The sequence below is a fragment of the Gossypium arboreum genome, chromosome 11 (genome assembly GCF_025698485.1).
Source record: "Gossypium arboreum isolate Shixiya-1 chromosome 11, ASM2569848v2, whole genome shotgun sequence".
Taxonomy (NCBI): domain Eukaryota; kingdom Viridiplantae; phylum Streptophyta; class Magnoliopsida; order Malvales; family Malvaceae; genus Gossypium; species Gossypium arboreum.
The window spans coordinates 15,051,926-15,065,006 of record NC_069080.1 but is presented as its reverse complement, the minus strand read 5'-3'; the positions used below and the strand labels follow the sequence as shown (position 1 = coordinate 15,065,006).

At 34.6% G+C, this 13,081-nt stretch overlaps 3 protein-coding genes across 4 annotated transcripts; all 3 read right to left on the bottom strand.

Moving 5' to 3' along the window:
- Nucleotides 1-2,644: 2,644 nt before the first annotated feature.
- On the bottom strand, nt 2,645-3,759 carry LOC108460160 (zinc finger protein 10-like). Its single transcript, XM_017759530.2, has one exon. It carries the CDS (start codon nt 3,451-3,453, stop codon nt 2,905-2,907), a length of 549 nt encoding a protein of 182 aa, XP_017615019.1. The 5' UTR covers nt 3,454-3,759; the 3' UTR covers nt 2,645-2,904.
- Nucleotides 3,760-7,839: 4,080 nt separating this feature from the next.
- On the bottom strand, nt 7,840-8,427 carry LOC128284165 (uncharacterized). The gene has a single exon (XM_053021897.1). The coding sequence runs from the start codon at nt 8,307-8,309 to the stop codon at nt 7,992-7,994; it is 318 nt and encodes a 105-aa protein (XP_052877857.1). The 5' UTR covers nt 8,310-8,427; the 3' UTR covers nt 7,840-7,991.
- Nucleotides 8,428-9,196: 769 nt separating this feature from the next.
- Nucleotides 9,197-11,795, bottom strand: LOC108460608 (transcription factor bHLH3). Of its 2 annotated transcripts, none has more exons than XM_053021896.1 (2): nt 11,518-11,795; nt 9,197-11,414 (listed from the first exon to the last, which is right to left on the bottom strand). In XM_053021896.1, exon 2 carries the CDS (start codon nt 11,128-11,130, stop codon nt 9,616-9,618), a length of 1,515 nt encoding a protein of 504 aa, XP_052877856.1. In that variant the 5' UTR covers nt 11,131-11,414; nt 11,518-11,795; the 3' UTR covers nt 9,197-9,615. The 2 variants fall into 2 exon arrangements, with proteins under 2 accessions (XP_052877856.1, XP_017615658.1); XM_017760169.2 differs by having other exon boundaries at nt 9,197-11,302; nt 11,518-11,778.
- Between the last annotated feature and the right edge of the window lie 1,286 nt (nt 11,796-13,081).

Genomic DNA, 13,081 nt, shown 5'->3' with positions numbered 1-13,081 from the left:
AGCCAAAGACTTTTTCATTTGTCAAAGGAATTCAGGATTCCAATCTTAAACTCAAACTCTATAGATAGTCTATTCATTTGAAAGTTACTTAACAACAAATTAATAGAGATGAAGTTTGGAGTATTGTTAAAATTGAATAATTGTGACAATGTGATATATCAAACTCTTTTAACAGACCAAGAATTGTAGAAGATATTTTGCACTACAATGTTATTTTGATATTTTGATTAAAAATGCGTAACTGCCAATCAGCTATAACTTTTGAAGTTATGCAAATTGATTGCTGTTAAACTAGCTAGAAAATGAATAGGTGCTGCTTTAAGGGTAAGAATGCATGGTATTTTTTGTCTTTGGATCAGCTAAAATTAGCATATACTTATCAACTTATTCATAAACAACTAGAGCCTCTAATTTGGGGGGTGGGGGGTGAGATCTCCATTGATTCACCCATTGAAAGACCAAATCAGCTTAAAGTTTTTAGCAACTTTACATAAACAGTAGAGGCACTGATGATATAAAGTTGGCACTAAATATGGAAATGACTTGCAGCTGTCAGCTTACGGTGCTGTCACAGTGGAAATATAATACAAACAGATGCATGATCCAGTGAAATCAAAGAGACATTCTTGATGTATAGCCTACTGAATCTCCTGAATTCCATAAGGTGACAAGAAATGATGATTTATTTGTTGGATACTGCCAGTTCAGATATGACAGAAAGCAGAGTCTAAAAGAATTCGTCTAGGAACATTTGTAGTGAAAACCCACTTATTTCACGACAGGATGGGAGTAATACTCTTTGCTTTTATATTCATCTGCTTTTCTTTTTCACTCGATTTGATTGACTACCCCACTCTTATTTGATCATTAATGCTACTGATTTTACCACAACTCTACCTGTTTTTTCCCTCAATCTGTGTAAATCTAATTTCAATCTCCATCGATATATATAAATATATATATTTCTTATTTATCTTAACATCATGAATTTTTTCTATCTGTAGTATGTATATATGTATATATATACTCTAGCACTATCGTAGATCTTAATATGCCTCCAAAATGATATTTTGGTTAATTGAATAAGATAAGAGGACAACTCATGGATTTGTGTTTGAAGGTGGAGGAGATTGCTGGATCTTGCTGCTGATGACCATTCAACCCTACATGTAGTGTTACTTTTTCATATTGTTGATTTGCTTAGGCTCTCCGGAGGGCACATATGGATTGACACGTCAAGGTTACATCAAATTCAATATTATTTTTTGTCTCTCAGTTCTGCTAAAAATCTCGGAAGCGCTTTAAAGTAGCTCAACAGGCAGAACCATAGGCAAACTCTTCACTTGACCCATTACTAATGGCGTATAAGCTATTTATGCGGAACCCGTAAGGCTCATGACAGAACTGAGTGACGTCAACACAAATTTCGGACTTGCTGGTGTACCTTTCGACCTATGAAATCATAGGGCTCTCAATAGAGTTTAGGCACATCAACACAAACACAAAAAATAATTTTACTTACATATATATACCAGATCTAAAGATCTATCAGAGTATCTAACTGAATGTTGTTGGATCAAATTACAATAACAGTCTAGAAAGAGAAAAACGACGGGTTTCGAAAAGTAGATTCACGTTAAAGAAGGAAAGTTTCCCTATTACTTAATCATGAAATGTGGCTAAGAAAATATGGCCTTATAAGCCGAAACTAGATCTTATCTTCCATATTTGAACCTTTTCGCCATGAAAATATATACTACTGCTGATGATGAAAGTTGGAGCAAAGACAAAGGATCAGTGATTACGCACTACCTAACATGAGTAACTTCCATGGATGACATGAGAAATGGAAATCCATTGCTGTAAACAGGTATCAATAACTTAACACTATCTGATCATGATCTTCATAAAAGCATCCATGCTAAAAGGTCTATATAACTTTTTTGTATGTTTGTTTTTTGCATGTATGTATGTATGTATGAATAGATGTACATCAAGACAAGGAACCACTATTTACTTTTGGTTTGGATGCATAACAACGAAGGCAAATAGTAGAGTATATTTTAAAAGATTTTGAAAGGAAAGGCATATGTTTCCATGATGGGGTCCTGCAACTCAACTGCCTACATGGGTTTATTGCACCAGAAAACAAGCTTAATACATCCAAAACAAAAACCTAATTCATGAACAACAGATTTAATCTAACGTAATAGGATTAATAATAGAAAAACCCTACCGGGAGAATTCTGATTATTACTTGTTTTCAATTTCATATTATTAGTATTTGTCTAAATCATGAGGCTTTTCACATCAACAATGATTCCTGGGGAAACCATAGGAAAGGAAATTAGGGTTTCCAGTATACTCTAAAAACCTTGCAAACAAAAAGGGCTGAAAATATATATGCAAGTTAACAGCCAAGCTCCTAGCTCCATATCTATGTCGACTAATAATTTCTCAAATTATTAATGGAATCATAAGAAGATATATAATTCAAGTTTCCGACTCCATTAAAACATGACATTACAGAAAATTTCCAGATGAGTACTCAAATGGGAGAAAAAAAGATAATGCAGAAGGACACATATATAAATAATAAAGAGGAACATCTTACAGAATCCATCTTTCTTCTTCTTTCTCCTCATTATTCTTCTTACTTGGTGTCTTCTCGGTCGTAATCGCCATAAAAATAGGCCAAAATTCATACATTTATCGATGTGGAAGAAACAACTTGATCATGTAGTAGTTGTAGTATTGTACCATCGACATCAGCAAACATATATATCCTTCCTAGCTAGTAGTACTTCATAAAGAGTATCCACAACTACTGTACTGTACATATAGAGAGAGGAGGTTTCTTAATTTATTAGTATTAGCTATTATGAAACATTATATAAAAATATACTACGGATCATGACCTAATCGAAGTTCCAAATCCAATTCATCATCTTGACTACTTCCATGATCAATCTTCTTGTTTTCATCAACATGGGATGGACCGATTCGCAAGTTAAGATTCCTAGGCCAATCCTCCTCTCTAAACGGATTTAGATACCGTGAAGAATTGTCCACAAATAATTCGTCCCCGTGAGGTGTGTGTGGGGGTCTGAAACCCCAACCTGATGAAGCTGGGAAAAAAGCTTGATAACTTACGTAATGCGGCTGGTAGCTTTGGATTATTGGCAGGTATGAAGAAGACGATCTAAGGCTTGCGTAATTCTCATCATCCAGTTTGCCCGAAACTATAGGAACTGAGTTAGGCCTACTGCTCTTGGCTCTATCTTTTCTGTGAATATTCATATGCCCTCCCAAGGCTTGTGCTGTCGTGAACCCTCTCTTGCAAAATACGCACTCGTAGGACCGGCCACTGCCCACATCATCGTTGCTTTGCTCCGACCGATCGGTTTCTTCGCTCGAGCTCTTGGAATCTTCATGCTGATGGTTGGTTTCCATGGAAAGTAGTGCCAATTAGGAATTAAGAAATTAATTTGATAGATAGATTAAATGTGCAGTGAAACACAAAGATGGGGGTATTATAAGGAAGAAAAGGTGAGAAGAAAGAGATAGACAAGAGACAAATAAAGGACATAGGCATTGGGTGTCAAGATTTACTGAGAAAAAGTCTCTTAGATGTTAGCTTTGAGCGCTTTTCTGATTGCCGGCTGTGCTGGTTAGATCCGTCTTTACAACACATTCCTTAAATATTTTTTTATCTGCCTATTTAATCTCTCTTGTTGCTTTCATCCCCATAATCTTTGATTTCTTACATATTAACATTGAAGCCTAACTCTATAGTTAATACAATTTGCCAATTACTAATATTTGTGTGTCAAATACGTTATCCTATAAAACTTTCAAAATTAACTTTGGATCCCTATTTCTTTACTAAAAATTTACAAAAGTAATTATAACCTTTTCTAAGTTAAATTTATAGCTTCATACTGCAAATCAACCCTTAATTATGTAAGTTAAGCATTTTGTTTTTATAATTAACACGAAAAGAATGTTCCATCTAGAATTAATACTGCTATATTTAGACGTATCCATTAGTCCATGCTTATGAATGTTTTCATTTAAAAAAAAAAAAGTGAAATAGCCTCAATCAAATTAATCATAAGTGGTGTATATATAAAATAGGTATAATGAAGCCTTGCTTATGACACTGGTGACGAAAGATGTAGGAACCTTCCTGCAGAAATATTTTATGAGGGGAAACAATGTATTTTTGTACTTTGCATTTGTCCTCGAGTACAAGCTTTTTTCCATGGGAAACACTTATATCTTTTAACCACTTCGATTTACGTTAATTTCAACCGATAAGCATATAAATATATTTGTATTGGAAAAGTTAACTTGATCACAGTTTTGCTTTGATCACCTTAAAATACTTTAGTAATAAAGTAAACCCAGAAAGTAGAGGGTAGAGAAAAATCTGGGGTTGATGATTGAAGAATCTTAGAATTATCCCAAGTTTTGAATTAATGATATGCATAAGTTGGTAGCTACGTTATCAAAATATGTCTGGCATGCATATACATTCTTTGGTTTTATCTCTATGGCATGGAGCAGCTAATGTCCACCAAATTGAAGTTGAGTCATTTTCCTATTTCTCTCCTGCTAAACATATATATCTGTTTATATATATAGTTGCAGGCCAACATTTTAATATTAAAGAGTAGGTTAGATATGTTAAAAGGGCAGGTTTGCTTGGTTATACAGACATAGGAAAATGGCAGCAGTACAAAATTTCCACCAAATTTATTTATTTATTTATGTATTTTTAATGATTACAAATTCCTTTTTGAATTAATGATCATGTCTATATATCCAGGGAGAAATTTTATTTTAATATACATTTAATACAATCTTATTAGGTAACTATTAGAAATACTGTAATCAAATCGCTGAGGTGAGAAAATACAAGCAAAATATTGTGCCCAGAAAAGTGGTTGAGGGAATGGTAAGATAGGTGTAATTTGACTGAGCCTGTGGCGAGAGGGAGAAAGAGATGATACTAAATACTATTAGAAGGATGGGAAGAAGAACAAGGACGACAATAACGTGACTGCGATCGGATTTTTTTTTTTTCTTTTCCTTTCTCTATCGACCTCTATTATTCTGAAAGTACCAAATAATTTTTTATTAAATTTAATTTTGCATCAAAAGTGAACTAGAGATTCTTATTAAGATTTTTATATTTTTATATATATAAAATGTAATTTAAACCCATAATAGTTTTTAAAAAAATTGACATGCAGTAAGACTTAAGTGGTGTTTGATAAATTTAAATTTTAAGCGTTAAAATAATTATATTGTTTGATAAAATAGATATTAATTTAAAAGATATTATTTAAATTTAATAGAGGTTAGTTTTGAAAGTTACAATTTTATTATTTCAAGTTATTTTCTAGGTTTATAAATAAAATTTATACATCATTGTTTTCACCGAATGCAATAATCCAATAATTTGGTAATTCAATTAGAGATTAGTGTTGTCTTAGGGGTCAAAGTCGAACCCTCACAACTTAAAAAAAGAGAGAACTTTGATCAAAATTCATTGATAATTCTATTCATTGGACATGTACTGTAAGCATCCGACAATTCGATTAAATTTAAAGATCCAAGAGTCTTAAACAAAACTATTATGTCCGTAAAAAAAAAAACATCCCTTTAAAATATAATTAAAATTGGGCTTCAAAATTTAAATCACAAGCCCAATTCAGTATGATTCAATTCTATTAATCTATGTTGTATCATCGTTAACATGTAAATATTTAAAATATAAAATTGTTTCTTTTTATCTTTTAATAATAATAATAATAATATATAATTTTTTAAATATTAAATAAAATAATATATATATATTTAATAAAATTTTTGAACCTCAATGTTTGACCTATTGGCTATGGGCATTTACTCCACAACCCACTTTGCGAGTTCAAGGCGTAGTGTGTACGTGATAGTGATTTAAGACAAAGTAAGAAAATTCCAACATTAAAAACCATCTTAAATCAAAGTATTTGGATAATTTATAGAATATATGTTTAAAAAATGTGGTTAATTGAAGTTGCCTTGAAGTTGAAATAGCCAAAGAGAAAAACGCTTCCTACAGAAAGCGTTTTTCACTGACATGTTAGATGAAAACGTCTCTTGCAGGGAGTGAAAACGCTACCTGCAAGGAGTTTTTTCTCTTTGGCCATTTCAATCTCCAAGCCAACTTGATTGCTTTTGCCTCTGAACCCATGCTACTCGGGATTCTCAAGTTGTGTTTAGGTTCATAGTGATGTCATGGAGCTCGATATCCTACAAATTTCACTTGTCGTGTGAGTATGGCGCCATCACCTGAGAAACCGAGATGACTTTACAACTCGAGGTCCAAGTTGGCGGTGATTATACTGTCTCGGGTTGAAGTGTAACTAGGGTTTCAAAGTTACAAATATGTTGTATAATTGGAGCCCCAGTTGACATTGGTTATGTGGGTATGACCACTAGTTTCTCCTCATCAAAGAAGCATGCTTTATGAAACCCACACGGAAGTGCGAGGAAGAAAAACACAGGGCCTTCCAGTATAATCAAGTAATTAGTGTTGTCCATGCCCACGAAAGGCAGTGTCCTTATTAGTAAAACCTGTTACACCCTAATTATGTTACAGATTATAATAACGGGGTCATCGTCTTTGGTGGGCATGGATAAAACAAAATACTTGATTATATTAAAAGACCACTGCGTTTTTCTTCTTCTCTGTACGTTTTTTTAGGTTTTATAAAGCATCCTCTTTGAAGGAGGAAAAACTTATTGTTGTGCCAACATAACCACTGCCAATTAGGGCCCCATTTAAGCTCCATCCTTTGACAACATAACCTTTGTAAATTTGAGGCCCTAGTTGCACTTCAACCCCAGGCCATATAATCACCACAACTTGAACCTTGAATTGCAACGTGATTCGGCTTCCCGGGTGATGATTCCATACTCACATGACAGATAAAATTTTTAAGTCAACCAGCTCCATGACACCACCGTAAATTCAAACGTTCCTTAAAACTATAACCATGTCTATCTCAAACATTGGACAAAAATAAATTTACAAACTTTTAATTTCCAACCACAAGAAAGAAAGAAGAAGAAGAAGAAAATAATAATTACAATATAGCACTATTTTATGTCATATTAGATGCAAAATTAATTATATTTATCTAATATGAAAATAAAGTGATGTATTTATTTCTCTGAATATGTATAGTTGAGTTATAATAAAAATTTCATGTATACATTTAAACCGCGATTAAAGTTTCATGTGTATAGTTACACCAAATCAAAATTAATGTATTAAATTACACATTAAATCAAAATTCATGTGCAACTTTGTATAGATAATATAATTGAAAGATAAGTTTACAAAATTAACTTTTTTAATAAGTTTTATTTTTATCCAAATCTATTTTTAATAATAAATTTTTTATTTAAACGTATAACCCAAAATTTATAGTGTGTTGATCTTCATACTATAAGCACCCGATTGAAGCTCTCTTTCTCCTATTAATTCTTTGACTTCTTTGAGATGTATTGAGCATTTACTAAACACAAGATGAATTGTGAATAAAACATGCTATTTGTTGAACTTGACACATAAATATCGATGCTCCTGCTTTAATATCTAATTCCAATTTTCAATTTCAAGGAGAAGAAAATGATTAAATTTAAGTAGTCATCAATTGACAATTGAAGCTGTTTAAAGTATATTAAAACCATTTAGCCTTCTAATTTAACTTAATCAAATTCCAACTGTTGCAATTTGTTTCTTTAATGGTATTATAAGTTATTTATTTGGCACAACATAAATAATTTTTTCAACTGTTTGATGTGTTGTCTCCCAAGAAAGAATAATGAAAATAATTTACAAGTATATGATGAAAAAAAATACAGAAAGTAGAAAATTTTGATCAGATTAGTATGTATATTTTTTAGTTTTGGATAGCTGAAGTTTTTAGCTATTAAGAGCTCATGTCTTCATCATGAGACCTCTTGGCAGTGGAAGCCACCCCGAACACAGTTACAACGCCGGGAAATACTGCAGGAGAGTGCATAACATTACCGGCTACGTTAATGACACCCAGCTTGCAAACGCCACCTCCTCTTCCAGGGATGTTGGTGCATGGATTGGGACCCGATGGTGTCACCGGTCCTCGAGGGAGTGATTGAATCACAAGCTCTCCATCCAGTGGCCTCATTGCTCCAACTTGAATCCAAGCTACTAATAACGACAAAACCAATAGAGTTCTGAATAGGTTTTTCCTATTGGAGAATGCCATCCCCTTTTTTGTTTTGGGAAAAAAAAATTACTTGTGTATATTTTCAGTGTTTTCTAGCTCGAGTATTGAGGAGAGAGTTGATATGCTGAATTGGCTGAGAATTTTCAAGGGCGTTATGGATTTATAGCAATATATTGAGCCGTGTTCCCCCATGTTTATTCTATGGGTGCGGTTTGACTGCAACCTTAAAGGACTTTTAATAAAATTTCTGAATTTGACTAAGCCATGGTTTGAAGACTGAAACGAGTTGGAACTGATCAACAACACGGCACCTTCACACACAGTCGTAAAAGTGGGAAATGTTTGACAATAGTACTTGTTTATTTTGTTTTCAAAAGAATGTAGTCATGGTTTGATCATCTATATCCACCCCCACAAATTATACAATGTGAAAAAAACAAAACAAACTATATTGGAAAGTAGAGATAATGAAAGAGCGAACATAATTTTGTTTTTGTTTTTATTGCTAATTGAAATGAAATCATCTGCTAATAAATTCGAAGGGAACCTTTTCCTACTCTTGTATGCCTTCAGGTGCAGAGTTTTTGGTTTAAAAAAAAAAAGAACAAAAAACAAAAAAGGCTTCAAATCAACCCGCAACAGTCTTGGCAAATCTTATTCCAAACTTCAAAATCAAACAACGGCATGAATTTAGATCAAGGAAACGACCGCATCATTTGACAAAACTTTAAAGATTGATTTGAATATTTTAAGTCATTTCCTGAATAAATAACCATATGCTGTTTGAACAATGAAGGGTTCTGACTTCAGAGGCCAGATGCATTCACAAGATAGTCACACCTTAAATTTATGGAGCAAGTGGCTGCCTGAGATAGCTGTGCCTACTTTCTTGATGAATAATCATAATCAAGCGTAGGCTTCATCTATTTTTGTTGGCTATTTAACATTTAACCGTTCATATATAGAAAAGTTTAATCCTAGCCCAATATGAGAAGAGGAACTAGAAAAATTATGCAAGGAATACAAATGAAGTGTAATGGTATACAGATTGCAACTTGCAAACCAACACAAGGAAATATATGATTCTATGCCACAACCCCTGATGGAATTTCTAATTGGAAGTCTTTAAGATGTAGTACAAGCTAAGAGTGTTCCCTTGTCATGCATCTAATCCATGCACTCTGGGGGGTACATATCTTTTAAAAGAACTAAGGTACATATGATTCATTGAAACAAAAGGCACTAGCCACTAATCTGTTAGTCACTGCAGAATCCCATTTTTCTACAAGTTGATGCACAGCATTCGCTTAGATGTACATTATCAACACAACTGTTACCTGATTGGTCACTTAGATAAAGCATCCAACAGTTTTTCCTTCAATTGTTCGGCAGCACCACCTGGGGCTCCAATGGTGAAGGTGTGGACAATCTTGTCATTATCTGTTGTTGATACGTCAGATTCACGTGCTGTAATTTGATTTTCCTTCAAAGCTTTTAAGACTTGAGAGACTGGGTGAGCATCCAAAGGGTAACGCATGGTCACAACTGCATCTTCGTGCCTTTGCTGGAAATCTATGTCAGGCATTGACAACTGCTTTTGCCCATTGTTTACCATCTCCTTCTCAGTTTCTAAGACCCTAATCTTCATCTGGAGGTCGGTGATATAGGTAATGGCATCACCAAGCAGAGAAGCCTTGTCCATCTTAGAGATATTAGGGACAACAGCCCTTAATGCATAGAATCGCTGGTTAAGTTTTTCCCGCCTCTGTCGTTCTGCTTCAACATGATTCAATGGTTCTTCTCTCCCATTGGCGGGCTTCCTTCCCCTTTTCCTTGGTTTCCGCTCATCAGGTAAAGAAGGTGAGTCATCTTTAGGATGCTCCACGCCAGAAATTCTTGCTTGTGTATTCGGACCTCCAACAAGCAACTGTGGAAACAACTTTGCTTCACTATCACCTTGAGATCCATTAGAAGAGTTACCATAAACTTGATTGGAACCTAGAGCTTGAACATCGTAAGATTCCAACATGAAGCCTGATTCATCTTCCATTTTCGGAGAGAAGTTAATACTAATCGACTGAGACTTCGAACCACCCAAACTTAGTTCACGTCCAAATATCTTTGGTACGGTTCTTGTCTGTACAGAACTGGATCCACCAAACATAGCACTCACCATCTCCACAACATTCTGATCTTCAGGAATCAAATTGACGGATCCAAGCTCAACCACACCAGACTTCACAGGTACAAAAACCACTGTTTGCAATCCAGCAGATCTAGCTAGAAATGATCTTGATTGATAATGATCTGAAAAACAATTCGAATCTGAGGACCAAATTGGTTTGCTTGACTTATACGATTCTGCAGGACCATATGATGCATCACAATGAAATTTAAAGAACATTGAAGTGAGATAAAACATTTCCATATCTGACACGCCATCCAACTTAGCAGGATAGTTATCCTCCTCTGACCCACCAAAGCATGCACGAAGCTTCTGGAGTACCTGCTTTCTCACCTCATTTATCTTCTCAACCCCTTCCAATTTGGCATCAGCCGAGCAACTTGCATCACCAACTCCACCAAGCTTAAGATCCCGGCAATGCCCATCACCCCAAATCAAGATCGATCCACCAGATTTCAAGCTTGACACTTGCCAGTAACTTGCATAGTTCCAATTTGACCTTTCTACGACCTCGCAAAGCTTTTGTTGCAGACCCAAATAACTGGGTGGTGGAGAGATGAAATCTGACAACATGTTCTTAGAAGCCAACAATATCAAGTAGTCGCAGGCTTCAGTGCCCAAAACAGATTCCACCTTAGCCTTATCTTCCTCATTTGCCCAAAACATTTCACCCATTTCTTTATTAGAGTTCAGAATTAGGTAAGGAAAGCCCCAATTATAACAGAGTACCCAGTAGCTATGACATAAACCCTATAAATTCCTAAACCATAATCAACACTGCCCATTCAACTCAAGCACTTAAATATCCCCAAAAACCACATCTAGCAGCTGAATTAAAATCCTTAACCTGCAATTCGACAAATTTCTTAACTACTTAGCAGATTTTCATCAACATTCAATTTCCAAAACTAACAGCTTCTGAAAAAAACCATTCCAATAACTAAATCTCAAAAAAGAACCTATCAAATAACGAAATCAGAAAGCAAATGCAAAAGTCAAAGGCTTTAACGGTAAGCATAAATACGCGAAACCCAATAAATAAAAGAGAAAAAAAATCCTTACTTGAGATGGAAAACTGGTGGCTCCGAACTTGAGCAAGATTCCCCTGCTTCACCTGACAACAATAAGGTTTTCAGATCTCTCAAAATGTTAGGGTTTCTTCTTTTCTTCTTCTTCTTCTTTTTGTTTTTTTGCAAATTCTATTTATTTAATTTAAAAATTCGGTTCTTATCTCTTAAATTTATCGGCATTTATTGATGCCACGTCAGGGGTCCCAGCATATAAAATGCTTTCCATCTGATTTTTTTAAATAAAATTTTTTAAAAATCACTGTCACGTGAAATTAGCGATAAAAACGCCTGCTTTTTTATATGCTTAAACGTCAATGGAAGAAGGAAAGCGAGTGATTTGTTCAATTTTTGGGCCATTCTGCGCCCTCTTATTTCATGGTCTGAAAACGCCGGCAAGGCCCAACAGTTTTGGTCCCATTCCATTTCCAGCAAGTAATTAATCCAATTATATTTTCTTTGTATTTAATATTAAAACAATTTTTCTTTCAGGTTGAGCAAACCATCATTGGTTGGAAGAACAGATAAAGAGGTCCTTCTTAAAACACTGACTCAGGCTTTACCTTTCTTCTATGTCACTGGTTTTTTTCTCCCTTCTTAAGTACTTGGGATAATTTGCATGAATTCATCTACTCTTTTTTATGGGATTCATCCAGCATGCACCTTTACATTGGGAATATTGGAAAACGGTATGAAATTAAATGGTGTATAATTGATTTTTTCGGTAAAGTGAAAAAATGGTAAAAAGATGATAAAAGAAAGGTTGAGTGCTACCAATAAAAAAAATTTTAAATTAAGAAGTATGTTGTGATACATTAATTTAAAGCAATGACTAAATTGTAAATATGTGAAAAGCTTATGGATTAAGTATAATATTTAAAATTTGAGGGTCAAAATGTAAAAATGAGTAAGTTAAAGACCAAGAATGAAAATAGCTCAATTTTTTATGACATGGAATTGTCATGCAAGGACTAAATTGAATACGTATAGAATAAGAGGGACTAAAATTGTAATTTTACCAAAGTGAGTAGTGACTCAAAGATGAGATTTTAAAGAAACGTGAAGGGTAAAATAGTCAATACTCAAATTAGATAATTCTATGTAACACCCCTTAACCCCATCCCGTCGCCAGAACAGAGTTACGAGGCATTACCAAAATTACACACTAATAAACGAACAAAACCGATTCATAAATCTGTATTTCAATTTAAAATGTCTCAAATATCATCTTTAAGTCCCTAATATGGACCTACGAGGCCCAAAATATGCTTAGGAAATGATTTGGGACTAAATCGGGAACTTTGAAAACTTTTCTTTGAAAACTTTTCCTTGAAAATAAGGGCACACGCCCGTGTGGCCTGGGACATGCTCGTGTGGCCTGCCCGTGGGGCTCCCATGGCCATGGGGCCAAGCTGTGGGCAGATCTGACTTACACACACGGCCGTGAGAACAACCCGTGTGACATAAACAGAGAGCCACACGGCCTAAGCACACACCCATGTGACTTGGCCGTGTGAAAACATGATTTTTGACCATTTTTATCCATTTTCACATGCTAA